The 24,720-nt window shown below is 39.8% G+C and overlaps 1 protein-coding gene across 1 annotated transcript in view; it reads left to right on the top strand.

Moving 5' to 3' along the window:
- PIK3C2G (phosphatidylinositol-4-phosphate 3-kinase catalytic subunit type 2 gamma) overlaps positions 1-24,720 on the top strand; it is a 195,065-nt gene that overhangs the window by 54,989 nt on the left and 115,356 nt on the right. Inside the window, exons 12-15 of the mRNA XM_062491554.1 lie at positions 1,002-1,133; positions 9,373-9,487; positions 11,114-11,244; positions 17,213-17,401. Coding sequence (XP_062347538.1) covers positions 1,002-1,133; positions 9,373-9,487; positions 11,114-11,244; positions 17,213-17,401 — 567 coding nt within the window. The remainder of the gene's footprint in view (positions 1-1,001; positions 1,134-9,372; positions 9,488-11,113; positions 11,245-17,212; positions 17,402-24,720) is intronic.

The following is a 24,720-nucleotide window of genomic DNA, read 5'->3' as shown; positions in this document are numbered from 1 at the left end:
AAAATGCTGAGTTGCATTCTTCTCTCGCTCAATTACTCAGATTAATCTTTTAGTCTGTTTTCTTAATCTCCAGTTTATGCAGATCTTTTTGGTTTTTTAGTGGTTATATTATCAATGTGGAATAATCCTTTTAGCTCCTAGCTCCTTATGTTGATTTTGTTTGTACAGAATATATGTAACTAATTTTACTCTCCACTTGAGAAATTTGAGCTTCCACTGAATATACATGGAAAAGGCTAGAAAATATTCAGGGAAAAGAAAATGCAGGCTTGCAGGCATATGGGTAATTACACAGGTGATCTTTCCATACAGCATTAAACTATCTGGCTTGTTGGAATAATTCTAAGTCATGATTTTAGATCAATTTTCATAAACTGTATAAATGAACTGAATGACCGGGCAAGTTAATGGTCAATGCACAGTCAAGATGAATATTGATGAAAACTGTATTTTCTCACTAAAAAGTGCAAATCTCTCATTGCTGTTAAGACAACACCTGCCCTTAAGATGTGGTTAAGAGATATCCCACCATCAAAGCACCCCTGCACAAGAGAGCCATCACCACACTCAGGAGCAGCTCTTGGCTTTTTAAAGTGGTGTTTTCCTCTGAAGACGCAAGACAGCCAAAAACTGCTGCTTTGCAATTCCCCCTTAACGGGTTGTTCATTCCGAAACAGCCTTTTGTTGATAAGGTAATTCCAAAGCAAGGTTTCATTAAGCTTTTCCTGCCTTTGCCAGCTCTAGTAGTTTCCACTGAAGTGAAGGAGTTTTTGCCTGTCTCTTCCCCAGTGCTGTGACTCTGGTTAATTGGTTGCCAATACTCATCGAGGAACGCATTGAAGGGACCTGTGTGCTGCATTTTCCTTCAGAGTGCAACTTCTGTAATTTATAGCTCAATGCACATGTTAGAGCATCTAGAAATATGTAGAAAGAACCCACTTGTTGTAAAAATGCTCAAAATTTTTTAACTTTTATTTTTCTCTTTTCTGATTTTCTTTTAGGGTCAACTTCCCTCTACGGATAAAGGCTCTTCCAAGGGAAACTATGCTGACAATAAAACTACTGGGAGTAAACAGCACCTCCAAAAACACAGAAGTGCTTGCTTGGACGTGCTCCCCATTGTATGCAAAAGAGTAAGTTCTGTTTGCATGACCTTAACTTGAACAGTGTGACACTCAGCCTGGGAGAAATACAAAAAGAGAAAATTACTCATTCCAGGATCTCCTGCAATGGGACTGAGAGGGTCAGTGAGAGCAAGCTGCTTTAGGTGTGCCAGCAGGGGTTTAGGTGACTCTTTAGCACCTGGGATAAGGTTCCCCGGGCCTGGAGAAACTCCCTTCCTTGTAGCTTTGCCAAATCTTTCTCTTTCTTCTTCACAATGCTTGTTTTTTGTTTTGTTTTGTTTCATTTTTCTGTTCTCCCACACATTCATTCTGATAAATTGGGATGGTTGGTGGTGACCACAATGAGTGCTCTTCACTCTCCACACCACTTCAGGAGCTTTCTTCTCTTTTCTAAGCACTTCTTTCTACACAGCACATAACGTACCGCTGGTTTAAAGGTGCTTGTAGTTTGCATGTCTCTGCAGTGATGGATAAAGATCCAAGGAAAATTTTCTGAAGTGCTCTAAATATGTTTCAGGGGCACTGAGACATCTGAATTTAGACTGAGTCTTTGCAGTGATAGGAATTTTTTATTTGGAATGCGTAGCCCTGCAATGCCCTCAGTGCAAGAGGGGGATATGTTGAAGCCCCCCAGGTTTGTGCATTAGCATCCTCCTCTAAGCTACAGCTCTTTGTTATCTTGACACATCTTCATCTACTTCTCTATACGGTGGCAATCACCATTTAAAACAAAATGAAGCAAAAAATCTGATTGCACGTCTTGATTTGTTATATTTGAAAGACCTCGTGTTTCCTTGAACTTTTAATCTGAGAGATGTAGGAAATAATTTGGACTGGGCTAGATGCTTTTGAGAGAAAATTCAAGGCTACTCTGCTCTTTTGTGACTTAGTGTTTAGAGCACTTAGCTTGAAGGAAGGAAAAAAGCAGGAATCAAATCTCTGCTTCAAGAATTGCTGGGGCAATTTATTCAATGACTTTTCTTTCATAGCTCTTAAGAAGGGCACTTCACTCTTCTGTTGTGTATGTATTTTTAAAGAAAGCATGAGATATGTTTGAAGCATGATAACTCAGTGAGGGAACACTTATCCCATTTACCTCCAAAAGGTGCCTGCATGAGAATTCTGTTCTTGAGGACCTGTGTTGTTCTGGAGGTTTGCTTATTTTCCAGCATTCAAATCCAAAAGGAATGACTTTTGGAAGGCCTGAAAGTCCTCAGCTCCCTGGGAGGTGCATTATTTCATGTATACCATCAGAACAAGCACACTGGCTTTTTGTGGTTTTGTTTTCTGTTGTTGCTGTTTGGGTTTTTTTGTTGCTTTGTTTTGGTTTGATTTTTTTGTTGTTGTTGTTGTTTTCTTTTGTTGCTGTTCTTGGGGGTTTTTGGGGGGTTTGGTTGGTTGGTTTTTTTGTTGGTTTTTTGGTTTTTTTGGTTTTTTTTTTTTTTTTTGTTATGTAGATCCCCACACCACCCTGACAGTGTCAAAAATTTTTCTGAAAAACGGTTCTGTTCTTTCCTGGAACACACAATCAGCACAGTGAAGGGGATCCAGGGCTACTTTCCTTCCATTTGCCATGCAATTGTAGAGACCACTGCTGAAATGACCCTTCAAAGCAGAAATCAAGGCTGAGTTGTTGCAGGAATGATTTAGGATTAGCGTGTTCAACACCCCTAATCTGATAGCTGTGTCATTTACAATTACAGTAATTACTACCACAAAGAAGCCTGAGTGCCTTTTTCTCCTTTGGCCAACCACTGCTCCACAGGATTATTCATTCTGTGTGATTTTAAATGACAGACAGACTGGTTTGAAAATAATAATTGCCCTGAAACTCCCCTTCCTGCTGGAATGAAACTAAACTTCAGGACTTATTTCAATAGAGAACTTCTGAACTTGGAAATACTGTACCAAGAAAAGATTTGTACCTCCAGTGTCATGCTAATATGTCAAGAGCACCTTGTATTACTGCAAAGATTATGGTATTAGGGTTTTTAAATAACAAACTCTCCAAATGTGTGTGAAGAGATAAAAGAAATCTGACCAGAAAATCTTTGACAAAACATTTCTAGCCTGGAAAATAACACTTTCTCAAAATAAAACTTTCCTCAGAGGTGAATTTGCATTCTAAAAAAGTCTTAACATCCTTATGTCTAGAATTTAATTTACTGGGGAAAGGACAGAAATAAGCTCTTTGAAGAAGCCAGCTGCCCTGAGGTGTTTGCCTGGGTCATCAAACATCCCCGTTTAAATCCTTGTCCCAGTTGGTATTTCTCAGGGTCAGTGAAGATAAGGACAGAGTGTGGCTCCTCTTTTCCTATTCATATGCTTGATAAAAAGAAAAAAAATTATTTTTTAAATATTTAAAAAAAGAAAATAAATGTCAAACTTTTTTTTTAAATAGTGTTCTTCATTTCTTTCCTGTTATATCATTGTCTGATTAAAACCATAGAAATCCTATTCAAAGTTATTTGGTTTATGTTAAAGAGAGAAGGGGTAAAAACCCAGCTTTGTGTCATTCCCAGGTATTACTTAAAATCTTGATCTGTGAGGGCAAAAGAGCACCAAATAAAAATTTCTGAATTTGCTCCTCTTTGTAAATTTTATATCTAATTTCTCTTCCCAAATATTTATTTTCACTGTATGGCTGTGTCTCTTCTTTGCATTTTAATGCTTTACATTTAATTTGAACTGAAGATTAAAAAACCATGAATTTATTTTAACATGTATACAAATTGACGGCCTGTAGTTATTCGCTGAGAATTTACCACTCCCATTCTCCTCTAAAAAAAAAAGCTAATCAGATTCTATGAGAAGTGCATATATATATATATATATATATATAAAGCAAAAAATCTTGATCTTTATCTAAAGCATATCACTCATTATTTTATACTGCTATCTCTTCTCTGTACCTGGTCCATTTTGAAACCACACAATGCCTAAAAACGTCCTCAAAAATCTGGCCAGCTTTAGGGTTTTTGTTGTTGCTAAAGACTTGTCAGTGAACAAATGTTTTGCAAATTTCAAATTTGCTTAATTTACATTATTTCCTGAATTCTTGTGCTATCTTTCACTGTTCTGACAGTTTTCTTGCAGTGTGCAGATTTATAACATGATTAGCTGCTGCATAGACACTGTAATCTTAGCCAAACATGTGTTGGGATTTCTGCCTATCAAACTGACTTCCTGAAAGTATTTTCCAAGAGTTGCCTTAATGGAGTTGTTTACTCTAAAATCATTGCTTGTAAACTGATTTTGTGTCTTCATATTTCTGGAACAAAACTTACAAAGGAATCAGGAATATAAATGCAAAATTTTTTTCAAAGTCTGGAATAACCTGTTAATTTTGTATTCGATGTAATTATCACTTACAAATTTATCCTACAAATTTAGGGAAGTTATTTAAACTAGAAGCTGTCAGAATGGAGGTCGTGGTTCTCAAAAATGTCTGCAGTGCATTTAGCAATCTTTTGGGGTTGAAAATTGTCTGTTTTGAATTTTCTAGAACTCTGTAGTATTTGTAATTATAATGAAGGAGTTATTCCACACTATCATTCCAATGCAGAATTAAGACTGCTTGGGTCATAAGATAAGGGGAGGATTTTTTATATATTTTAGTAGCTTTGCATTTCCTTTAAATTTAACCTCGGCTCTGAACTTCTGAGACTTTTAATGTCAGGTTTGGGGACACTTACATTATTTTTACACAGTGCTTTGTCCTCATTTTGCCAGTTCGTTCAGCCTGAGCAGTAATGTTACCTATATTTGTGAATGAAAATGGTGAAAATGAATGTAGCTGCCTCCTGCCCAGCAGCTGAGCCATGAACTCTGCTTTTCTCAGCCTGCTCAGACAGCTGACTTTAAACAGCAGCCCTAAATCTGTGCCACCCGAGCCTTTGGCGCTGCATCTGTGCCAAGAAGTCTCATTAGATGCTAGAGGCAGCTCCAAAACTTTTTTGGAAGCCTGTGTGCCAGCCTTCCATTCCTTCACATCAGAAACTGCCTTTGTCTCTTGGGCTGAACAGTTTCGTGATTCAGAGCTGATGAACAAACCACAGATCTGTCACTTTGGGGCAGCTGGGGAGCTGCAATGTCCCCTGCAGTTCCCATTGCTCTGGCTTCACTGATTCTACCACTATTTATTTTGGTATTTCCAAAGCAGACAGAGCAAGCAGCAAAACTTTCCCCTTGCAGGGAGTGGTGAGGGAAGTCTGCCATGGGACTTGAGGACATAAGGCTGGTTCTGTCAAGTTAGGATAACTTGAGCTGCCTTTAAATAGTGATGTCATTTTCTGTAGCAAGATGGGAAGTTTATTTTAGCTCCAGTAATCAACAAGAGGAGGGAATCTGTGTAATTCCAAAATAAATAAATGGCAGTAGGCACAGAGCAGAATATTCACTTTCTGATCTGCTTGACAGTGACGTTGTTACCTGAAAGCCATTTTCTGTGTCCATGATCATTATACAAGTCTTTAAAAGGTCATTACCTTCACCTCTCACACGGAAAACTGGAATGGTAGGTGGAACAGGGAGTGACCTTCCCGAGCTCCTCAGCAGAACCAAGTGGCAGAGAGAAGAATCTGCCTGTTCACTAAAGGATGTGGATATCATGCTCATGATGCCAATTCCTTCACTTCCTTAATGGATCCTGCACTCTCACCTGCTTCTTTCTCTAAAAATAATGATGCATTTTTTTCCCTGCTTCATCCATCCACTCGTTCCCTGTTGCTGCTCCATTTCTGTGCCCAAAAGCTGACTCTTCTGAGGAATATTCACTGTACTTGTAGTGCCCCAAAGTTTGCTGGCTCTGCTGGTTTGGGCTGGGGTAGAATTAATTTCCTCCCCAGTGGCTGGTACGGAGCTGCGTTCGGGATTTGTGCTGAACACAGGGTTGATAACATAAAGATGGTTTTGTTACTGCTGAGCAGAGCTCACACACAGCCAAGGCCTTTTCTCCTTTTCATGCTGCCACAAGGAGACACGGCCAGGACAGGTGACCCAAAGTGACCAGAGGGACATTCCAGACCATGGGACATCGTTCCCAGGGTATAAAGTGAGGGGGATAAAGGACCAAGAGCAGAGACATTTGGAGTGGTGGCGTTTTTCTTCCCAAGTCACTGTTCCCTGTGGTGGGACCCTGCTCTTCTGGAGATGGCTGAACACCCACCTGCCCATGAAGTGAATTAATTCCTTGTTTTGCTTCATTTTTTTTTTGCGTGACTTTTGCTCTCCTGTTAAATTTTCTTTATCTCTGAGAGGTCCATCTGCCTTCAAAGATTCTTCTTTGTCTTCCTGGACAGTCTTTAGCCACATGTGTTCTAGGTGTAAATGAGTTGAAATAATGAGTTCAGGAAGGGTCTCAAACACGTCTAAGCACCTCTGAGGTCTACGCTGCTTCTTATATTTGGCTACACAGGTTTCTCAGGAAAAAAATCCACTGTATGTATTCTTTTCTAAAGGCCCCCATAGTTTTACAGCACAGTATGAAAGTGATTAGCAGTAATGAGAGCTCAAAAGGGTAATTTAGTCTTCATGTTCATTTGTTCTCAGCTACTCCTCTCCCTTCTAACAAAAGTGCCAATTAGTTCAAATTATGATGTAAATCTTTGTCAACATAGGATTAGTTGAAGAGATGCAACTCATTTATTAAAGGTCATCTGAGTAATCACAGGAAAACCTCTTTGAATCACCATTGATCACTTCCTCATTCACATCAATTACCTCAATGAGAGAGACTTCATATCACACAATTGTTTTCCTCCAAGTGCTACCTTGTTCATATCACTGCTCTTTTTCTGCCTCCATTCCCCTGCAATTGCACCCACAGCTGCAAAAAAAAAAAAAAACTTCAGAAAATAACTGTCTTTAATCCTCCCCAGCTCTGTTCTCAAAATAAAATAAAATAAAATAAAATAAAATAATAAAATAAAATAAAACGTCTGTGCTGACAACACAAACAGCTTGAGAAGTGAAAAAGAAAAGTTAGTCCTGAATTAGGTTTATGCTCATTTATGTTGACTATAACAATCAGTTTGTGGGAGTTTCTTAAATCTTCTTCAGATGACTTGAAGCCGTTTATTTCAATTTGCAATTCAAAATATTCTTTCTTTACAGCAATGTTGCAAACCCATGCAGGGATCAAATAGTCCATCTTGTGTCTCTTGTACCTCTAACATCTTCCTCTCAGGTGAAAGGCAGGAATTCAACTTCATTTACCTGCCTGGCTCTTTCTGCTGCAGTGTCCAGTGATTCTCTCAGTTGTTTTGACTGAACAGGGTTTAAAAAAGAAAATTATTTGTCAGTAAAAAAAGAGGTGCTGGACATAATCAAATTTCTAAGCTCACAACTCATTAAGATATTGACAAACTAAAATAAATTCCTTTATTCAGGTACTGCAATCTAAATTTGAGTTGGTTTGTTATGCTTGGAATTTTCACCTGAACTTTCTGATTTTATTCAAGTTCTCTAGACTGAATTGTGCTGAGCTGCCAAATCAGGCTGGGTTTCTTATCTGCTGGTCCCATGCATTGCTGTTTTACTGATAAGAGTTCCTTGGAGCTGTGGTGCTCAGAGCATAACCTTTCATCTGCCCAAAAACTCTGTGTGGCACATGTGGCACAAACAACCCCACTCAAACTTCTTTCAGCTCTTTGGAGATTCTCCTATCGTATTTCCCCCTCCCTGCCACCTACACATAAAATCATCAAGGATACCTTGTGGAGGCAGCAGATAACCGTGAGTTTCTTCTCTCTGTGGGACAAATATGCTGCCCTCCACCTTTTACAGCATATCGATGCTTCAGCCTCTACCATATTTGCCCTCAAAATTAAATCTTGAGACAGAGATATTGCATTATCCTTATTTTACACCTGGCTTAAAGGGCAGCCCCTGTCACCCAAGTGGTGAAGTGCAGATCTGACTGGAATGTCTTGGCAGAGTGATTTTTTCCACGAACCCTGCAAATGCAGAGATGCTGCTGTGGCTGTGGTGCAACCTCTACTGGTTGAAGCCAGATTTGTACTGGCCATGTAAAGATAAAGGGTTTGCTCTGCTTTTGTTTGTGTTTTAAGCTCAGCAGTTCCATGTCCTTTGGTGGGATTTCAGTGATGCGGGGAATAAATTCCCAGATGCAAGTTTTTCTCTACAAGGTGGCCGCCCAGTTGTTGTTGTTGTTGATGTGTGTCTACCCAGTTGACCATAACTGTTGTTTGTGTTGACTGTTTGCTGTTAACGTTTTATGTCTGTGTAAACTGTTAGTGCTCCTAGCTGTTTGTCCCTTGCCCCGTCCCAGTATCTGTGGTGGGGATGGATCCCTCTGCAGATCCCCTGTGAGCCCCCTTGGCATTCTCTCTGAGATAAGAGAAACTATTTACTTAGAATGACTAATGCTAGAAAAATGTGAGAACCCTCGATAACTTTTTAGAAGATGGTTGGTTGGAACTGATTCTCTGTAACTGGTTATTGCACACAGAGAACTTTGGTGTAGTTGGACAGTGTTTCAATCCTGTAGCCCATTGGTCTGGTTTTGATCCTCCCGAAACATAGAAAAGCACGTGTAATATCCATGTCTTGGGATTGCTGCCTGACCCCCTTCACAGCAGAAATAAAGGCTGAGGAAAGTCTGAGCTGCATTTCCCAGGCTCTTTCTGTCGGCTGGGGAAGGTCCCTGCGAGCGAAGATGAGATCACAGAAGAGCTGAATGCCCGCACAGGCAGAGCTCGCAGCCCTCGTGGCTGACACCTGCCCAGAAGGGCAGGGAGGCACAAGGACCTGCTCTTGTATCCATTCCCACCTCCACTACCCCTCCAAAATGGCCCCCGACAGCAAGTGCTCATGGGATACCATTCACTGGTAAAATCCCTAAAAACAATGAGCCGGTACCACAAATAAGATTAAAAATTGGTACGTCCAGGTGGGGAAACCAGTGGAGAAGATGAAATCACTGGCCAGGGATTTTTTTGCCTTGTTGCCACGACTTTAACAGCACGTGGCTGGCGTGACACCCCTAGACCAAGAGCCAATTTTCTTCCTAGGGACTCTTGTGAGCACAGAAGCCCCAGCTCTGTCATCTGGCGAAGCTGAATTCCTCCTCCTCCTCCTCATCCAGCGGGAACAGCGGTGGTGTGCGCGACCCCTCGCGTTCCCCACCCGGAGCTGACCTTCCACAGAGCCCTGAAAAAGGGGCTGGTCCCCTGATCCTATTGACTCCAGGATAGCCTGTAACCAGCGTCTCTCCCTGTCCTTGCAGGAGGCTCATCCACGGGACCGTGCTGCTCAGCATGGCCCTGCACAGCACCGTCCCCACAGCTGTGACCACCCTGGGCATCTGCAGCACCGAGACACCAACCTCGGTCACCCTGCAGGTGAGACAGCCAGAGAGCAGAGCCACGCCTCGTTTGTTAGCAAAGTGCAGGAAAAAGGGATGTTCACAGCTCACGGCACCACCCGAACCCAAAATCCTCTTTCCATTACTGCTGTCAGAGAAACACATCAGGTCACCTTCCCAGCTTCAGTCAGCAACTGGGTATTCCAAGGACAAAACCAGGTGTCCTGTATTGTTTTCTGTATGAAATAATTAATAAATAATAATTAAAAATCGATTATTCTTTTTAATACAGAATTTTAACATTCTATATTACAAATGCTATTGCGTTCTGTATTAAAAATCCTAATGTCTGCTAGCAAATGAAATATAAAAGCAGATAACACAGATAAATGAGCCTGGCCTAAAAATAGCCTTGTTTTAACAGACAAGCAAATGGGGATTTTCCAGGCTGAGTTCAGTCAAAGACCATGCCTTAAAATATCTCCCCCTATTAATAATTCAGGGAAGTTGAGACAGTAAATGGCTGTTAATTTGTATTTACTGAAAGAAACGAAACAGCATTTCTCATTCTGCCCCCCTTCTTTTTCAGTTATTCCCAGCCATATAGCAGTACCACAATTTGTGAACATGCTGGATAGATATTTTCCTAGGAAATCCAGGCTTGGGTTCGAAGAGACCTTAAAGATCAATCAGTTTTGCAATGTGACTGAATGTTTTATTGGGAAAAAAATTGTTAATTTTTAGAAGGGTGATATGTATTAAATCCTTTTATTAAAAAGTAGATATAGATAAGATATTTTGGTGTTCATTACTAGACTGAAGCTGGATGTAAATTGAGCTGAATTTTGAAGAATAATCTGAATTTTCAGATAAATCTACTCAGATGATCAAGTACCTCAAGCTTTACAGTTTTGGTTGAATATTTGCTTTCTCTTTATCTTAAAAATATTATCCTTAATTTCTGACAGGCCTATGTAAGAAGGGAAAATTGGTAGATGCTGTATAATATATTTATAAATTGAACATCTAGAAGAGAAATCGGGAATCTGATTTCCATCTCTTACAGTGCCAAACTATACATCAGAAATAACCTTACTTTTCAAAAAACAAAAAATCTACCTTAATGAGTTTTCCAATTGAGAACCATCTCATGAAAAAAATAAAAATAAAAATTGCTTTGAGCTCACGCAATTGTAATAGAATTGTAATGTGGTGGATGAAATTCTCCCAGGAAAGTTATGTTCCACTGATTGATTTTTGTGGATGGACTTTATCACCAAAACACTTAAGTTACATATTACATACAGAGAGAATCCTCAAACAATTATCTCTTCTTTGTTTCTTTTTTTTTATATTCCCCTTATTATTATTAAAATTATATTTTTAAATTATTCCCTCTCTTAATTATCCCCTCTTCTTTTTGTTTTTATTTTTTTTCTTCTGTCATGCCTTGTATAATCCCTGTACTAATTCAAGATAACATTTCTCGATACCTGTATTGGAGATTATACACTGCTGTAACACTTCTTATTTTTTTGTTTTCTTTTCTTGTTCTTTGGGGGTTTTTTTTTGTTTGTTTGTTTTGTTTTGTTTTGGTTGGTTGGTTGGTTGGGATTTTGTTTTATTGGTTTGTTTGTTTTTTGTTTGTTTTTTTTAAATAAAGGTCGACTTCCCAGAAACTGATTTGGAGTTCATTAAACCTGAACCTGAAGAAAGACGAGGTGACCTTGTAGAGCCAACCCAAGAGTGCCTGAAGCACATTGCAAGACTTTCACAGAAACATTCTCTCCTGCTGTAAGTTGTCCCAGCCTAACCCCGCTGGTTCTTGCTGTGTTTCCCTATGGATCACAAGTCAATGTATCCAATTTGTTAAAAACTAAATTTTCCTCTGAAGGAGCCTAGCTCGACTGATTTAAGAAGTAACACCTCTAAATGGAAGAATAGATCACAGCAAGGCCAAATAAGGGCCTGGAGGTGACAGTGTATTTTACCAGTTTAGAAAAGGATTGTTTTTCCCTTTATGTTACTAGATCCTTTCATGTCTTTGAGGCAATAAGCTAATTTTTCATTCAAAAGATAAGATTTTCAGGTAATGCAGTACATCTCTATCAGCATCAGCAAGAACAGCTTTAGGTTCTATGGAAATCTGTCCCCTTTAGTTATTAAACACTTCAGATAGAACTGTGAAATGGCTTTTGAAAAATCTGTTTCAAGCTACAAGCAAGGGAAGAAGTATGGAAAGTTCAGCTTTCACAGAAGGTGGAAAAAAACACACTCTGAACTGAGGAAAATTAGTATTCTCTGCTATGTGAATACTGTACTACCAATTAGGATTATGTACTGCATAAAATAATTTTGGGTATAATCAGAGTGGAATTTGGAACACAGGTGCTCACAGAGAGCCATTATACTAATGGCAGTTAATTGTGTGAATTAATCCTCCATCAAAGGTCAAAAGGTGCATTAGTTGTGCAATAACTAAATAACTTAATTCAGCACTCTCAGTGGGATATGATGTATCTGTTAAGAAGATTTTTCTGTGCTGATTTCTGTGTTGGTGGTTTGAGGGTTTTTCTAAATGATTTTTTTTAAAAAAAAAAGCGAGAGACAAGTTTTCTGTTGTATTTTATGTTTGATTCACCTTTACAAAGACAGTTGAAATGTGAAATTATTTCTTATTAACCATGGGATCTGGAATTTCGGGTTTTTTAATTCTGTTTTAAAATGTGAATGGGATGTCAGTATTTTATTATGGAGAGCCACGGTGACAGTGAAATTTCCACCTGCAAAATATGCTTCAGAATGATTTAGGGAACTTCAGACCCCATGCATGTGACCTCTGCTACCATGGCAAAATTGTGGTTCCAGTAAGAAGGAATAAGGTCATTAAGAAATTAGCTTAGTACAAAGTAATTAGTCAAAGAAGACAGCACATGCCATTTCTCTGCTGCTTAAAACCTTGATTCCACTTTATTGGGGATGCTGCATGGTTCTTGTCTTCAAGACTCAGGAAGGACACAGATGTGAAAAGTGTGCAGAGAGGGGCAACAAATACCATGCAAGGGCTTAAGCAGCTCTTTGACCAAAAGAAGCTAGAAAAGCTGAGACTGCATTTTGGAGAGAAGACCAGAGCATGTCTGTGTATGTACAATTAATTTTTTGTAAAAGCATGATGGTGATAGACAAGGTAAATGCCTCATTAAATCCTACAGTATTTGAACTCGGGGACATTCAATGAAACAAGCAGGAAATCAATTACAACAAGTGGGATAAAGAACTTCTTTAGGCAGCCAGGGGTGAGCTTTTAAAATCTGTTGTCACCAAGCTGTGAAGGCAGATGACAACATCACCACACTCATGAAGGCCAAGCTCAAATTCATGGGTAAGAGGCTCATGAATGGGTTTTGCAAAGGACCAGCAAAGGCAGATCCTATAACATCCATAGCACAACAATTTTGGGTTCTGTGGAGCTATGAAGGGAAGAGACCCCTGGCAGTCAGCAGTTTGCAGTGAAGGCTGTTCTAAGATCAGTCACAGGTCCTTGGAGGAAAGACAATGGTAGTCCTGTGGTTTCCCATATTTTGTTGTTTTCTGTTCTCTTGTCTTGCAGCCAAAGCTGGTCTAGTAAATGAATCATCAGGGGGAAGGGTAAAATATCTGGGGTTTGAATGGAGCAATTGCGTTTTTGGGTACTTTGTAATCCAGAGGAATCTGTCAGCCTGTAAATTTTGATGTAAGTGTATCAGAGGAATTATTTTAATCTTTCTCATTTGTGAGATACTTTCTCTTAAAAAATCTATAGCATGTTTGTATCCCAACACATTATTGCCATGATATCTGAAGATTTCTTATTTTCTTTTTTATTTCATATTTAAAGAAAAAGAGAGGAATCTAGGCAGCTTTTTAGTGGCAGCATCACTCTGTGATGGTGCTTCAGGCTTACATGCCTCAAATATGACGTTGAAATAAGTGGGTGTCTGTGGTCAGAAGACACAAGAAACCTTTCTCAGTCTGTCAGGATCCTTCTGCTCATCCTACTGAAAGCAGAGGGAATATGTGAATGAACAGAAAAATTCATAAATCAATGGTAGGAAAGGAAGAATCAGTGGTTAAACCCAGGCTGTCTGCATGGTTGTCTTTCTTACGGGTTCTTGAATCCAGTAGTGTTGTAAGTCCAACACTGCCCCAAAACTGGCAGCACAGACCTGATTCTGTTCCTCCTCTCTGCAGGATCACGATCCACCTCTGCTGCTGCAATAGATATAGATATATACAGATATATATAGATATATCTGCACACAGATTTGTATTTTATATATAGTACCAGTATTTTATAGTACAGTGCCCCAGTAGCTGAGCTCGGTGTACCCAGTAGCTGGACCCAGATGTCCCTGCTCTCCCCAGCTGCTGACACCCAGACACAAAAACCCTCCAGCCCGCAGCTCCACTGAGCTGGTTGCTGGTGTTTGTTCCTGTCCCATGGATGCGTGCCTGCCCCCCGGTCTGCCCAGCAGCTCACACCTGTCTTTGTGCTAGGTGGCCCAGCTCCAGGCCCCAGCACCTCTCGGATGTTGGTTAGTGCAGATGCTGCTGGGTGGGACCCAAGGAAACGAAAACATCCGCGTGGCTCTTGTGCTCCTCGCAGCCCTGCACTCTGACCTTGCCCTTGAGCTCAGCGGTGACTGCCAGCTGCTCTGGCTGACTTCTGCACACCTTCCAGGTGTGAGCTGCCGCTTCCTCTCTGGGTGGCTGTGTTGGAAACACAAGCCCAGGACACTCTGCCTCTGAACGTGCTGCAGCCAGCTGCCGAGTGGGTCCCACTGAAGGGATGGGGACTGGTTGGAAGCCAGGATCGAGACGCTCTGGTCTCTGCCACCTTCATTTCCTTGGCTCCTTTATTTCCTTCCTTCTGCCTGGCTTTTCCCTCTCTCCCAGCTTCCCTTTCCCTTTTTGCCGCTTACCTGGGGAGGATCTGGTTTTCCTGCCGGTGCTCACAAGAGTCCTGTTGTAATGAGGTGTGGTTGGATCTGCTTCCACTTGGGAGAATAGTGGGAGAGCTCTTGTCTAGTCTGTCCGTGGAGGAGAAACTTTAAAGTGAAAATCCGTGCTGGGGGACAGAAATTTGCATTTCCCATCTTTACTGCTCTCTCCTCTTTTTCCCTTTTGTCTTGTTCTCCTTTAGTACTGAAAGTGAACAACCAAAAGTAGATCAGAAGAATTTAAACTCTTTTTTTGCTGTTTTCCCCTCTCACTGAAAAAAGTAACACCCCCTAACAAGGCCTTCAGAAAAGCTGTTTTCTTTGTTTAGCTAAAGGGATTAATCAAATCCTGAACAGAAAACTACTGAATTATTCAGGTTATAAGGTATTTTGGCTTTATTCATGTTAAGCAGAAGGCTATATATTTTATTCTACACCACATATGGAGGGAAATTTAGATATACCATTACCTAAAAAAAACATAAGCTTGACTTTTATTTATAAAAAACCAAACCAAACCAAACAAACAAAAAAAACCAAAAAAAAACAAACAAACAAACAAACAAAAAAACTTAAATAGCATCTTAACCTTATGGAGACAAAGAAATGCCCTTATTTGCATAGCAATCTTCAGATCCTATATGCATACCAAATATTTTTATCATCTTAAATGTCCCGTCACATGTTTATATAAACTTTTCTAATAACTAAGAAAGTTAAAATCAAAACTTAAGACACTCCTAGCCCACCCACCCTTTCATTTCATCTCTGATCTTTAAAGTATGGAAAGAGAAAATGGCAATGCCTCTGAGGAAAGTCAGAGGGAGAAATCTGTTATTTAGAAAACATGAAACAAGGATTGATTCCTTATCTCCCTTTGCAAGCTCAGTAGAAGCTTTAGCTGCTTTAATCTGAACAACAGATTCTCTAGTTTGGAGGATGCTGTTTGAAAGCTGGAATCTCCCCTTAAAGTTATCATTTAAAAGAAGTCCTTTAGCTGAACTGTCCTGCAGAATGTCATCCAAATGCACAAGATAACCAGACAGGCAATGAAGTTTTAGGCCTACTTTTATCTTTTTTTCTGAGTGTGACTTTTTCACACGATCACAAAGACATCTCTCTATTGTCACAGAGGACATGCTGTGAGTTCTGGAGTTGTTTCTTGAAGTCATTACCACAATGACACTTCTCCTGAAAGGATTGCTGAAAGTCGGGATTGGTATCACAGTTAAGTTCATCTTCTGCATGCATTTATGAGTTTCTTCTCCCAGAGGGAAGATATTAACATTCACTGGGGATAAAACACACCCATCTTTGTGCTGCTGCTCTCTGTTCCTAAACACTTGGCAATTCAAAATTGCAAAGGAAAAAAGTTCTCTAGAGCTTGCAGAGCCAAAGGAACTCATTTCTATGAGCTGTCAGTGACACAATCTTGACAGTTAGAGCGGGGCTAAGATTTTTTTTTTTTTTTTTTGGCTAAGAATGTCCCAAAACATTGCAAATAGAAGGAAGACAACCTTGGAAAGAATGTAAACACTTGGATTTTGAGCCCTGTTTGCACATCTGGATAATTAAATACTTGTCTGGAAGCAAACTATTTACTTACTGCCTTCTGCTAGATCCCTCACAGCTCGTTCTGAAATATTTAGGTTTGTTTAAAGTCACAATTGTGTTGTGCTATTAACTAGATGCATCACCAACCTGGTCAAATATGACCAAGAAAACCAATGTTCTTCTTGATTCGAGTAATTATTTGTATGAACTGGGGATCAGTTTGCTCTTTCAGAGTTTGCTTTTGAAGGCTCTGATATCAAATTAAGACTATTGTCTGAGCTTGTCTCTCCAGGGAAATTTATTTTCCTGTTTTCTGATGTGCCAAAACCTGAGATTTAATATGCATGAGGAAAAGATGTCTGAATTGTTGACAAATCAGATGATATAAGGCAGAAATTATTCTGAGGCATTTCTCACCATGGTGAAAGATGGTGTGATGACTGACCATTTTATCAATATGACATTTAGATATCTAATATCTCTGTGAGGAGTCTGGAATATTGCTTTTTATTTGCTTTTTTTTTAATTTGTGAGTACAGTAAAGCATGGCAAGCTAGATCTTTCAAACAAATACAGACATTTCTGGGAGCTTTTCTTCCCTTTTCCAAACTCATATCAGCACCTAGGGGGAATCACACTCTGCATGTGTGTACCTGTGCTCATGTTTTTGTGTATGTGCATAGATGTGCCTAAACATTATTTTAAAAGCAAAGATGTTAAAAATAGACACACCTGCATTAAAGCAAGGGCAGGAATGAAAGCTGTGACTTGCAGTGTTGTGTGTCTAGTTAAGAAAGTTAGAGGCAATTTGTAGCAGACAGATGTAATAATAATTAACCCCATGACAGCTGTACCATCTTTGTAGGAAAAAATCCAACCAGTAAAAAAAAACAAACACCAACAATAGAGGCAGCAGACAAGAAAACTGAAAGTGCTTGGAATGTGAAATAATCATATATATATATGTGTGTGTGTGTGTGTGTGTGTGTGTGTGTGTCTTTTGACACTTCATTTTTATATGACCTAAGGCTGACAGATCCAGAATATAAGTATCATTTTCCTTATAAAAGCTGGTCCACAGAAAATGATATCCTGCCCCAAGGAAAACATGTACTTAGCTGAAAAGCAATGTACTGTGTGACTTGGCCCCTCTGCACAATAAAGTTTGTTGCTACACAAAGCTTCAGGTGGTTTTAATTTCAAACTGCATTTCTAATGTTCTTTTGCAGACTCTCAGAGCAGCAGAGAAGAATCTTGTGGTTTTATCGCCACTCCTGCAATAAGCAGAGCTGCTCCCTCCCCCTGGTGCTGGGCAGCGCTCCCAGCTGGGACAGCACCACGGTGTCAGAAATGCACACCTTGCTGAGGAAATGGGCATTTGCTCACCCTCTGGAGGCACTTGGGCTGCTGACCTTCAGGTAAGGGGAGATCACCCAGGCAGGGAAGTCGGGACAAGCAGCAGGATCACATCCTGGTTAATTCAGTGCTCAGTTTGCTCAGCACCCTGCCCAGGCTTGGTTCGCTGGCTGTGCTTTCGTTCCTGTCTGTGTCAAAGTGAAAATGGAGCTGCGGCTCTTGTGGTGACCTTGAGTGTGCCAGCCCCGAGTGTCTTCTTGGCTGAGAAGGTTTTCTATTTATCAGGATAATGAAAAGTGAATTTCATCCTCTGGAACAGATTCAGGCGGTTTCTGGTAACAGGTGATCAGTCAATTACTTAGCACTTACCTGGCACTCCATAACTTCAAACTACTGTACAGACATGGGGTGAATAGTGGGAGAGAAGGAGGACTGGGATATGTCTCTAGATTATACAGTAATCTATGTAAATGAATACAGTCCCACGTGTAACCTATCTTCCCGAAGCACATTGGGTGAAACTTTGAAGTCAGTTGAATAAATTCTGTTGTGGTGCCTTATGTTCCACCCCCACTCCTTGCACTGGGAGCTGATTGTTTGTTGAGACACTTTCTTGATGCTGGAGATATTCCTACCCATGATGTAACAGAGATGTCAGGGGACAGAATCTGTGTCAGCACTTACAGTCCTTCCAAAAACTTGGGAGGTATTCTGCATTAAGTGACCTGTAAAAGCATTACACATGCAGATGAAATGCTTGAGCAAATTTGTTTTATCAAGCCGTTGCTTGTCTTGGGTAAGCACAAGCTGCACCAGTTTTGCAATCTCAGTTTCATGCTGTACCTTTGGAAAAAAAAATAAAACTTTTCTAAAGCTTTATTTGGGAAATAAGCTGTGACTTGATACACTTACTGCCATATTATTAAAAATGGACATTTAATAATCCAAAACTGATTATTTTCTCTGGATGCAATTTCCTGAGAATACTTGTAACCCAGGTTTCTATCTGAGCTACTAGCAGTTTCACCTGTTTCCATACATGTCTTTTTTATGTATAGTGGGAATGTAGTGGAAGCAAAGATCCTGACAGATCAGATCCTGGAGCACAATGTTGCTATTTTTTCATTATTAAATTATTAGGATCCAATTCTAATTTATAAAAGATCCATGTAGAAATGAGTATATGGGCAATGTTGTCTTCCAGACCTCAGAGCAGAAAGAGCACGTGCTAGGGTTTGTCAGAGCACGCCAGGCTCTTAGGTCAGACCTTTTGCCTGATTTTGTTTCTGTGCCTGGGTGGCATTTCTGCAAGTGAAGAACTTGACTGTTCTTTGAAGATGCAGCTCTGCACGAGGGTGTGGTGCAGAGTATCAGTCCTTTCAGGTGCTTCAGAGAGTTTTTAATATTGCTCAGCCTGTCCCCAGCCTCTCAGCGTGCATCAGGTGCAGAGTGCCCTCTGCTCATTCTGGCTGCACAAGGACTGCTGGCATGGAAAAGGGGAAATGTCACCCCTTGGTCTCTCATGCCACCATGGCACCACACCTGGCACCTGCAGCTGTGCCAGAGAACAAGCACTTCTCTCCTGATCAGGATCTTTGATGGTTTGTCCCTTTAGTTTCTCACAGAAGACAATATCGATCCAGGGGTTTTTTTGCTTCATGGTAATGCTGCAGAAAGGAGTTCTGGATCACAGAACAAATCCTCTTAAGGAAAAAAAAAATCTGTCGTTCTTATATCCACACTATTTTGCTGGTGCGTGAAGAACTGGGAAGTTAACCTTCAGAAACACAGAGATTGCACTTCCTTAAAGATGCCGAGTTCCAAAGATGTCTGGGTCACTGATTGAACTGCTGGGACACAGGGATATATGCACATTGTCAGAGTGGGGTGAAGGAGAGGAGTACTTTCCATATAAATGGTTTTCTGAAGTTTCTTCTCTTAGTTCTCTATTTCTCAGTTTTTTATCATTTTGCAGAAGGTATAGTCACACTGGCTAAGGTCCAAGCTAACTTCCCCCTTAGCCTCACTGCCTTTGGATCACAGGCTCTTTAACTGAGCTGGTTTTGAACGTTCATTCAACTCTATCCTGTTTTATGTTTGGCATTGACAACTCATCAACTCAGTTCCTCGCTTCTATCATCCACAAAACAGCTCTCTGATTTCTTGTGATTGCTGAGACACGGCTGAAAGATCCATGTTCATATAAAACATGAGCAGAATATAAAATAAATGCTCTTCACATATTCATGTCTATTTTAAGGGCTTGTGTTACCATCACTATCAAACCATGGGTAAGGAAAATGAATTAGAGCTCCTCTTTGTCTACAGTTCTTGCTGACAGGTGCAATTGCACTAAATCAGCCCAAAAGTCAGTGTTGGGCATCCTGTCTCCAGGTGACCAACAACAGCTACCCAGGGAACACAGTGAAAATGGGCCAAACACAGTGCACTGCTGCTCTCCCAGGTGTCAGTAATCTGCAGCTCAGAGACTTCCTCAGACTGATTTTTCTGTTGTTGTTGTTGTTGTTGCAAGAGCAACATTTGCATTTTTTTTTTTTGCATTTTTCTTCTATGATATTTTCCAAATTAAAATTGATTCTGCATAAATATTCAACTTACAGTATATCCTAAAGCAAGGAGATCTGGAGCTTAGCTCTACGCTGCATTATTTCTATGCACCACAATTTATCAATGCCATAAAAGAGACCAAGAGTTTCCAGTCACTTCAGATTCTGGATGCTTTCTTTTCATTTTGCAGTGTCTTTAGGAGAATCTGTGCTGCAGGCATGTGCTCACTCTTTGGGAAGGGTTCTCAAAATCACTGGTCACTTCTGCCAGCCTTAGCTTGGGAACTAAACAACCCTTCTTCTCAGAGCACAAAGAGCAGCGCGTGTCCTGCTGATTAAACTCCAGCACCCATTGCTGAGGGCAGAGGAATGAAAACCATTGCAGAGGCTTCCTCAGAGCCTGGGTTAGAAGGCAGGGTCACACAGAGGTATCACAGCCAGCACATCAAGCCCCATCATCAAGAACCTGAACTGGATTTGCACCTCTCTGTGATTTCTAAGTTGTTTTGTTCACCTCACAGTCAACCCTACCTTTTAATAGATCTTTCTTGTTCTTTGAGTGTGTCTCCCTTACGCTCTTCCACTTTGCAGGCAACCCTTAAGGCAGGCAAATGGTAACATGAAGTGCATTTATGCAGTGGAAAGGAAGAACTTTCATAAATGGAAAACACAATCACGGTACACTTCACCCATAAATTCAGTTGCAACCTTGAATCCAGTACTCAGAGCAAGTGCGTTGATTCTTAGAGCCATAGAAGCCAATTCCTTAGAAAAAGGAATTTTAAAAACCATAAATGTTTCTTTAATCAATAAAGATGCCATGGAGACGATGGGAGGGAGAAGTGTAGAAAAAAGATTTTATGCTCTTACCTCTAATTTCAGGGAAGGATGGTTATAAGCTGTTGCCTGAAATATAAAATTATCCTTAAGGCAGAAGTTATAGAGATGGTCCCTCCTACTCAGAGCAGCTTCTTGGTGCCCTGTGCATTTTGCTGTTGATTTTTCTTATTGAGTTTGGTAAAAAGCCAAGCTTTAGTGAGTTAGAGCTTTCTATTGCTGCATCCACATTGCATGGCACACTAGCCAGGGAAGTAACACCAGTACACTCATTTACTCAGAGAATTCCCTTTTGACAGAGCAGGGTTAGCAGTGCCATCCTTTATGATGTGCTGCTAGCAGGCCAATGTTTTGTGCATGTTTAAGGCAACTGCAATTGGGAATTTCTAGTCAGGTTATCTTGCTATTCAAGTTACTGCAAAGGAAAGTGCAAGATACTTGTTAATCAAGACAGAAAATGTCTTCAGCTTTTTTATTTCTTTTTTTTTTTCTTTCCTGCCCCATTTAGAGCACACTTGCAGCCCTGTGAGGTGTCATGGCTGGGAATGAGGAAATTGAGCTAGAATCAGGAAACAGCCATGGGTATGGCTTTTGTCCAGCACAGTGCATGGCTGCAACTATTTTGAAGAGAGAACTTTTTAAAGTAGCTTGTGGAGGTGAAGATGCAAGCTCCCTGTTAGGCTTTAAAAGTTTCCAAGAAAATTCCTGCTGAATATTAATTCCATCGGGTCACCAGCGCAGGAAAGGACATTCCTTTAAAACCATGTGCCAAACCAGTGGTGTCAGACCCAGTTTTGGTTATGATATCCCCCAGCCTGTGACTGTCACAGTATTATTCTTGATTCTCACTTTATGTAGCAGAGTGGCTATTGAATTTCAGAGGTTCAGATATCCAACCAAAAATCACAACAAAATGTGACACCTTGAAGACAGATTGTGTTCTTATACCTTTGAAAGCCAAACAGATTTAGAATTGTTGAATCAGATTGTCATTGTTTCAATAAAAGGGGAATTTAAAAAGTTCCCTTGGAGCTCACAGCAGACAGTATTTATAAACCAGACGGGAGTAGAGCATACCTTGCCTGTTTGCATCTTGTTACTTGGCTGTAGGTACGCATCAATATGGAGAGCAAACAGAGGCTCAGGCAAAGAAATAAGAGAAGAACAAAGCAACACTCCACAATTAATTTGATACTTTGATGTACAGAACGCGTTGCTGATAAAGCTTTAAAACTGCTTGTACTTAATATACATGAAATTTAGTGATAACTTCGATGGAGATGTGTACATTGCTAGGAACAGACAAGTCTTTTTTTTTTTAAGCAGTGGCATGTGATTATTTTTTTTTTAACTGCTTTTAACCACTTTTAGCTTTCTTGGCAATAAATATGAAGGTACTACAGCAGCATGCTCCAGTAGGAAAAATAGACAACTGTGTAGAATATTCCATGCTTTCTGTGCAGAAATGTGCATTCTAGTCAGGAAGATTAATCTAAATAATCACCTTTTCCACGGTTCAACGTTACATTTTAATGTAACAGAAAAGTTTGTCTCTGGGGTGGGAAGAACCTTCCAGATCATACAGGTTTCAAATGGAAACTTCTTTTTGTTAACGTCTTCCTACTCTTGTCCTAGGCTATGGTTCACCATATGGTCTCCATGACATCGTAAACTTATTCTTAGTTGTTTCAGTCAGAATTTCTTGTAAAAAATCTCTGTGAGCATCACTGAAAGTATGTTTTCTGTGAGTAAATGTAGCAGATTTAACTGTTAAACTGTTTAACTGCTTTAACTGCCAATCAGTCAGCCAAAGCAAAAGGCACTGAATGTGAGCTGAGCTCTGTAATGACCCGGTGTGGGGCTGGGAAGGGTTCACCTGACCTCTCACAATGAAGAGTGAATTTTCTCTTAAAAAAAAAAAAAAATCTGAAAATGCAGTGTCCTTTTTACTGATGGTATTTGTTGTCTTTCTGTGCTTTCCTTTAGTCCTTACCATTTTCTAACCTTCATACACTCACATGGTGTTTCATTTTTTTTTTTTGTTTCATTCTCAAAGGAATGAAAAAATCACAAACAGAAAGTCCTGCTTACCTTATCTGTATGCTAACACTGTACCTTAATCATTATTCTAGTAGTTTCTTCCCTCTTCCTGTCATATTGTTTTTAAAATACTTAAACTGCCTCGCAAAACTTCCCTGTCTATTCTTTTAAATATTTCTTCCTGTTATAAATATATAAATATCTATTACATATAACTATATAATAATAACAACTACATATAACTATATTACGTATAACTATATTACATAACTATACTGAGAACTATAATATATAACTATACTAATAACTATATTATATATATTATAACTATCAATAACTATATAATAACTATATATAAATAGTTTCTCTCCTGGCCCAGTGCATCCATCAATGACATGATATCCTGTACCACTTAAAAGGTTTTTTGTTTTCAGTTGGTATCTTCATTCCAACAGGTTTTCTAGTTCAGCTTTCCTTGTTTCTGCCAGACTTAATAACATGCATTGCATGGAGTGAAGTTTTTCTTTATTGAAGTTGCAACAGAAGTTAAAATGTGAAGGGAAATGCAGAAATAAGTGCTATGATATAAGCCTCTACCTTAAAAGAAGGCCTGTGAAATGCTGCATTGTTCTCTTCAGAGATCATCATGTGCCAGAAAAGGCAGAGAACTGAGCAGTTTCACTTTCCTGACAAATGTCTTCCAGCACGGGGCTATTTGAGGCAGCATAATACAATTAAAAGAGTAAAGCTGTTAAAAATGAAATGCACATCTATTCCTCATTTACAGTCAGCTCACCACTGGCAGTTGCTAAAATCTCAAGAGAATTTCACAGATCCACAGGGCACCTGAGCAGTGCTCGGTTTTCTGTTTGAATCTGATTTAGCTGAAAGCTACAGCTCGACAAACAGCTCCCGACCGGATATCTGTACAAAAAGAATCAAAGTCTCAAGGTTGTCCTTATTTCTAAACCAAATTGTAATCTCTGCTCATCCAGCTCAAAATTCAACTTTTACAAAAACATCTTCAGGTCTCAAGGGAGATCTAATAATCTACTTAGAAGTTAAAAAATGCCTGGCATCATGCAGAGAGGGAAGAACAAAACTGCAAAAAGGGTTTTGAGTTTAAATTGGTGTTTAACGAGGGGAAAAGAGTTTCATAGCTTCTGGAGAATCCAAATTGTGAGACAAGCTCAAAGTCCTGCATAATGTGAGGAGCAACTGAGGATTAAACTCAACTATGATTTACATATTGTTTATTTATTTTTTTTTTTTTTTTGGTAGAACCAGCAATGTTTCTGATGTGTTTAAACCTGGAAGAAATATGTAGGAAGCCATGGTCTCTGTTGTGGAGTACTCATTGTCCTAAGAGAGAACAATTAAATTGGCCAGAAGAAGAAAGCTGCAAGATATTACAGTGCAGCCAGGCAAATAAATGGGGAGCACCTTGGTTCTAGTGACAGAGAGCAGAACCACAACACAGGGGTTCTGTTCAGTGGAGTATTTATTGACCAATAGGTTGTTTGTTGAGAGGAAAAAAAAGCCACGCACACAACCACCCAAGAAAAAAAAAATCAGTGAAACTATGCAATAAAAGAATCTTACAAGCATTGTTAAAATATTTCATTTTAAGATGAGTGGGGTTTTTTAGCTAAATTCTCAGATATTTTGGTGACAACCATAAAGCAGCTGGGAAGAGGAGTTCTCAAAGGTCTTGCCTCTCTGAAGCCGTGGTCAGAGCCCACGTGTCAGGAATTCTGTCAGTTCAAATCCTTCAAAACATTGATGTAGACATGCTGCTGCAGATGAGCTCCTCTTCCTGAGGAGTGTCCCCTTAAAGACTGGAATACTGAATTTGTTGTGATAGAGTTGTCTCGCTTCTCCACTTTCAGAGTTTTCAGCATGTGTAAATAAATAATTGCACATTCATTGCAGTAAGC

The sequence above is a fragment of the Cinclus cinclus genome, chromosome 4 (assembly GCF_963662255.1).
Source record: "Cinclus cinclus chromosome 4, bCinCin1.1, whole genome shotgun sequence".
In the NCBI taxonomy this organism is placed as follows: Eukaryota; Metazoa; Chordata; class Aves; order Passeriformes; family Cinclidae; genus Cinclus; species Cinclus cinclus.
This window is presented reverse-complemented; position numbering and strand designations above follow the sequence as displayed.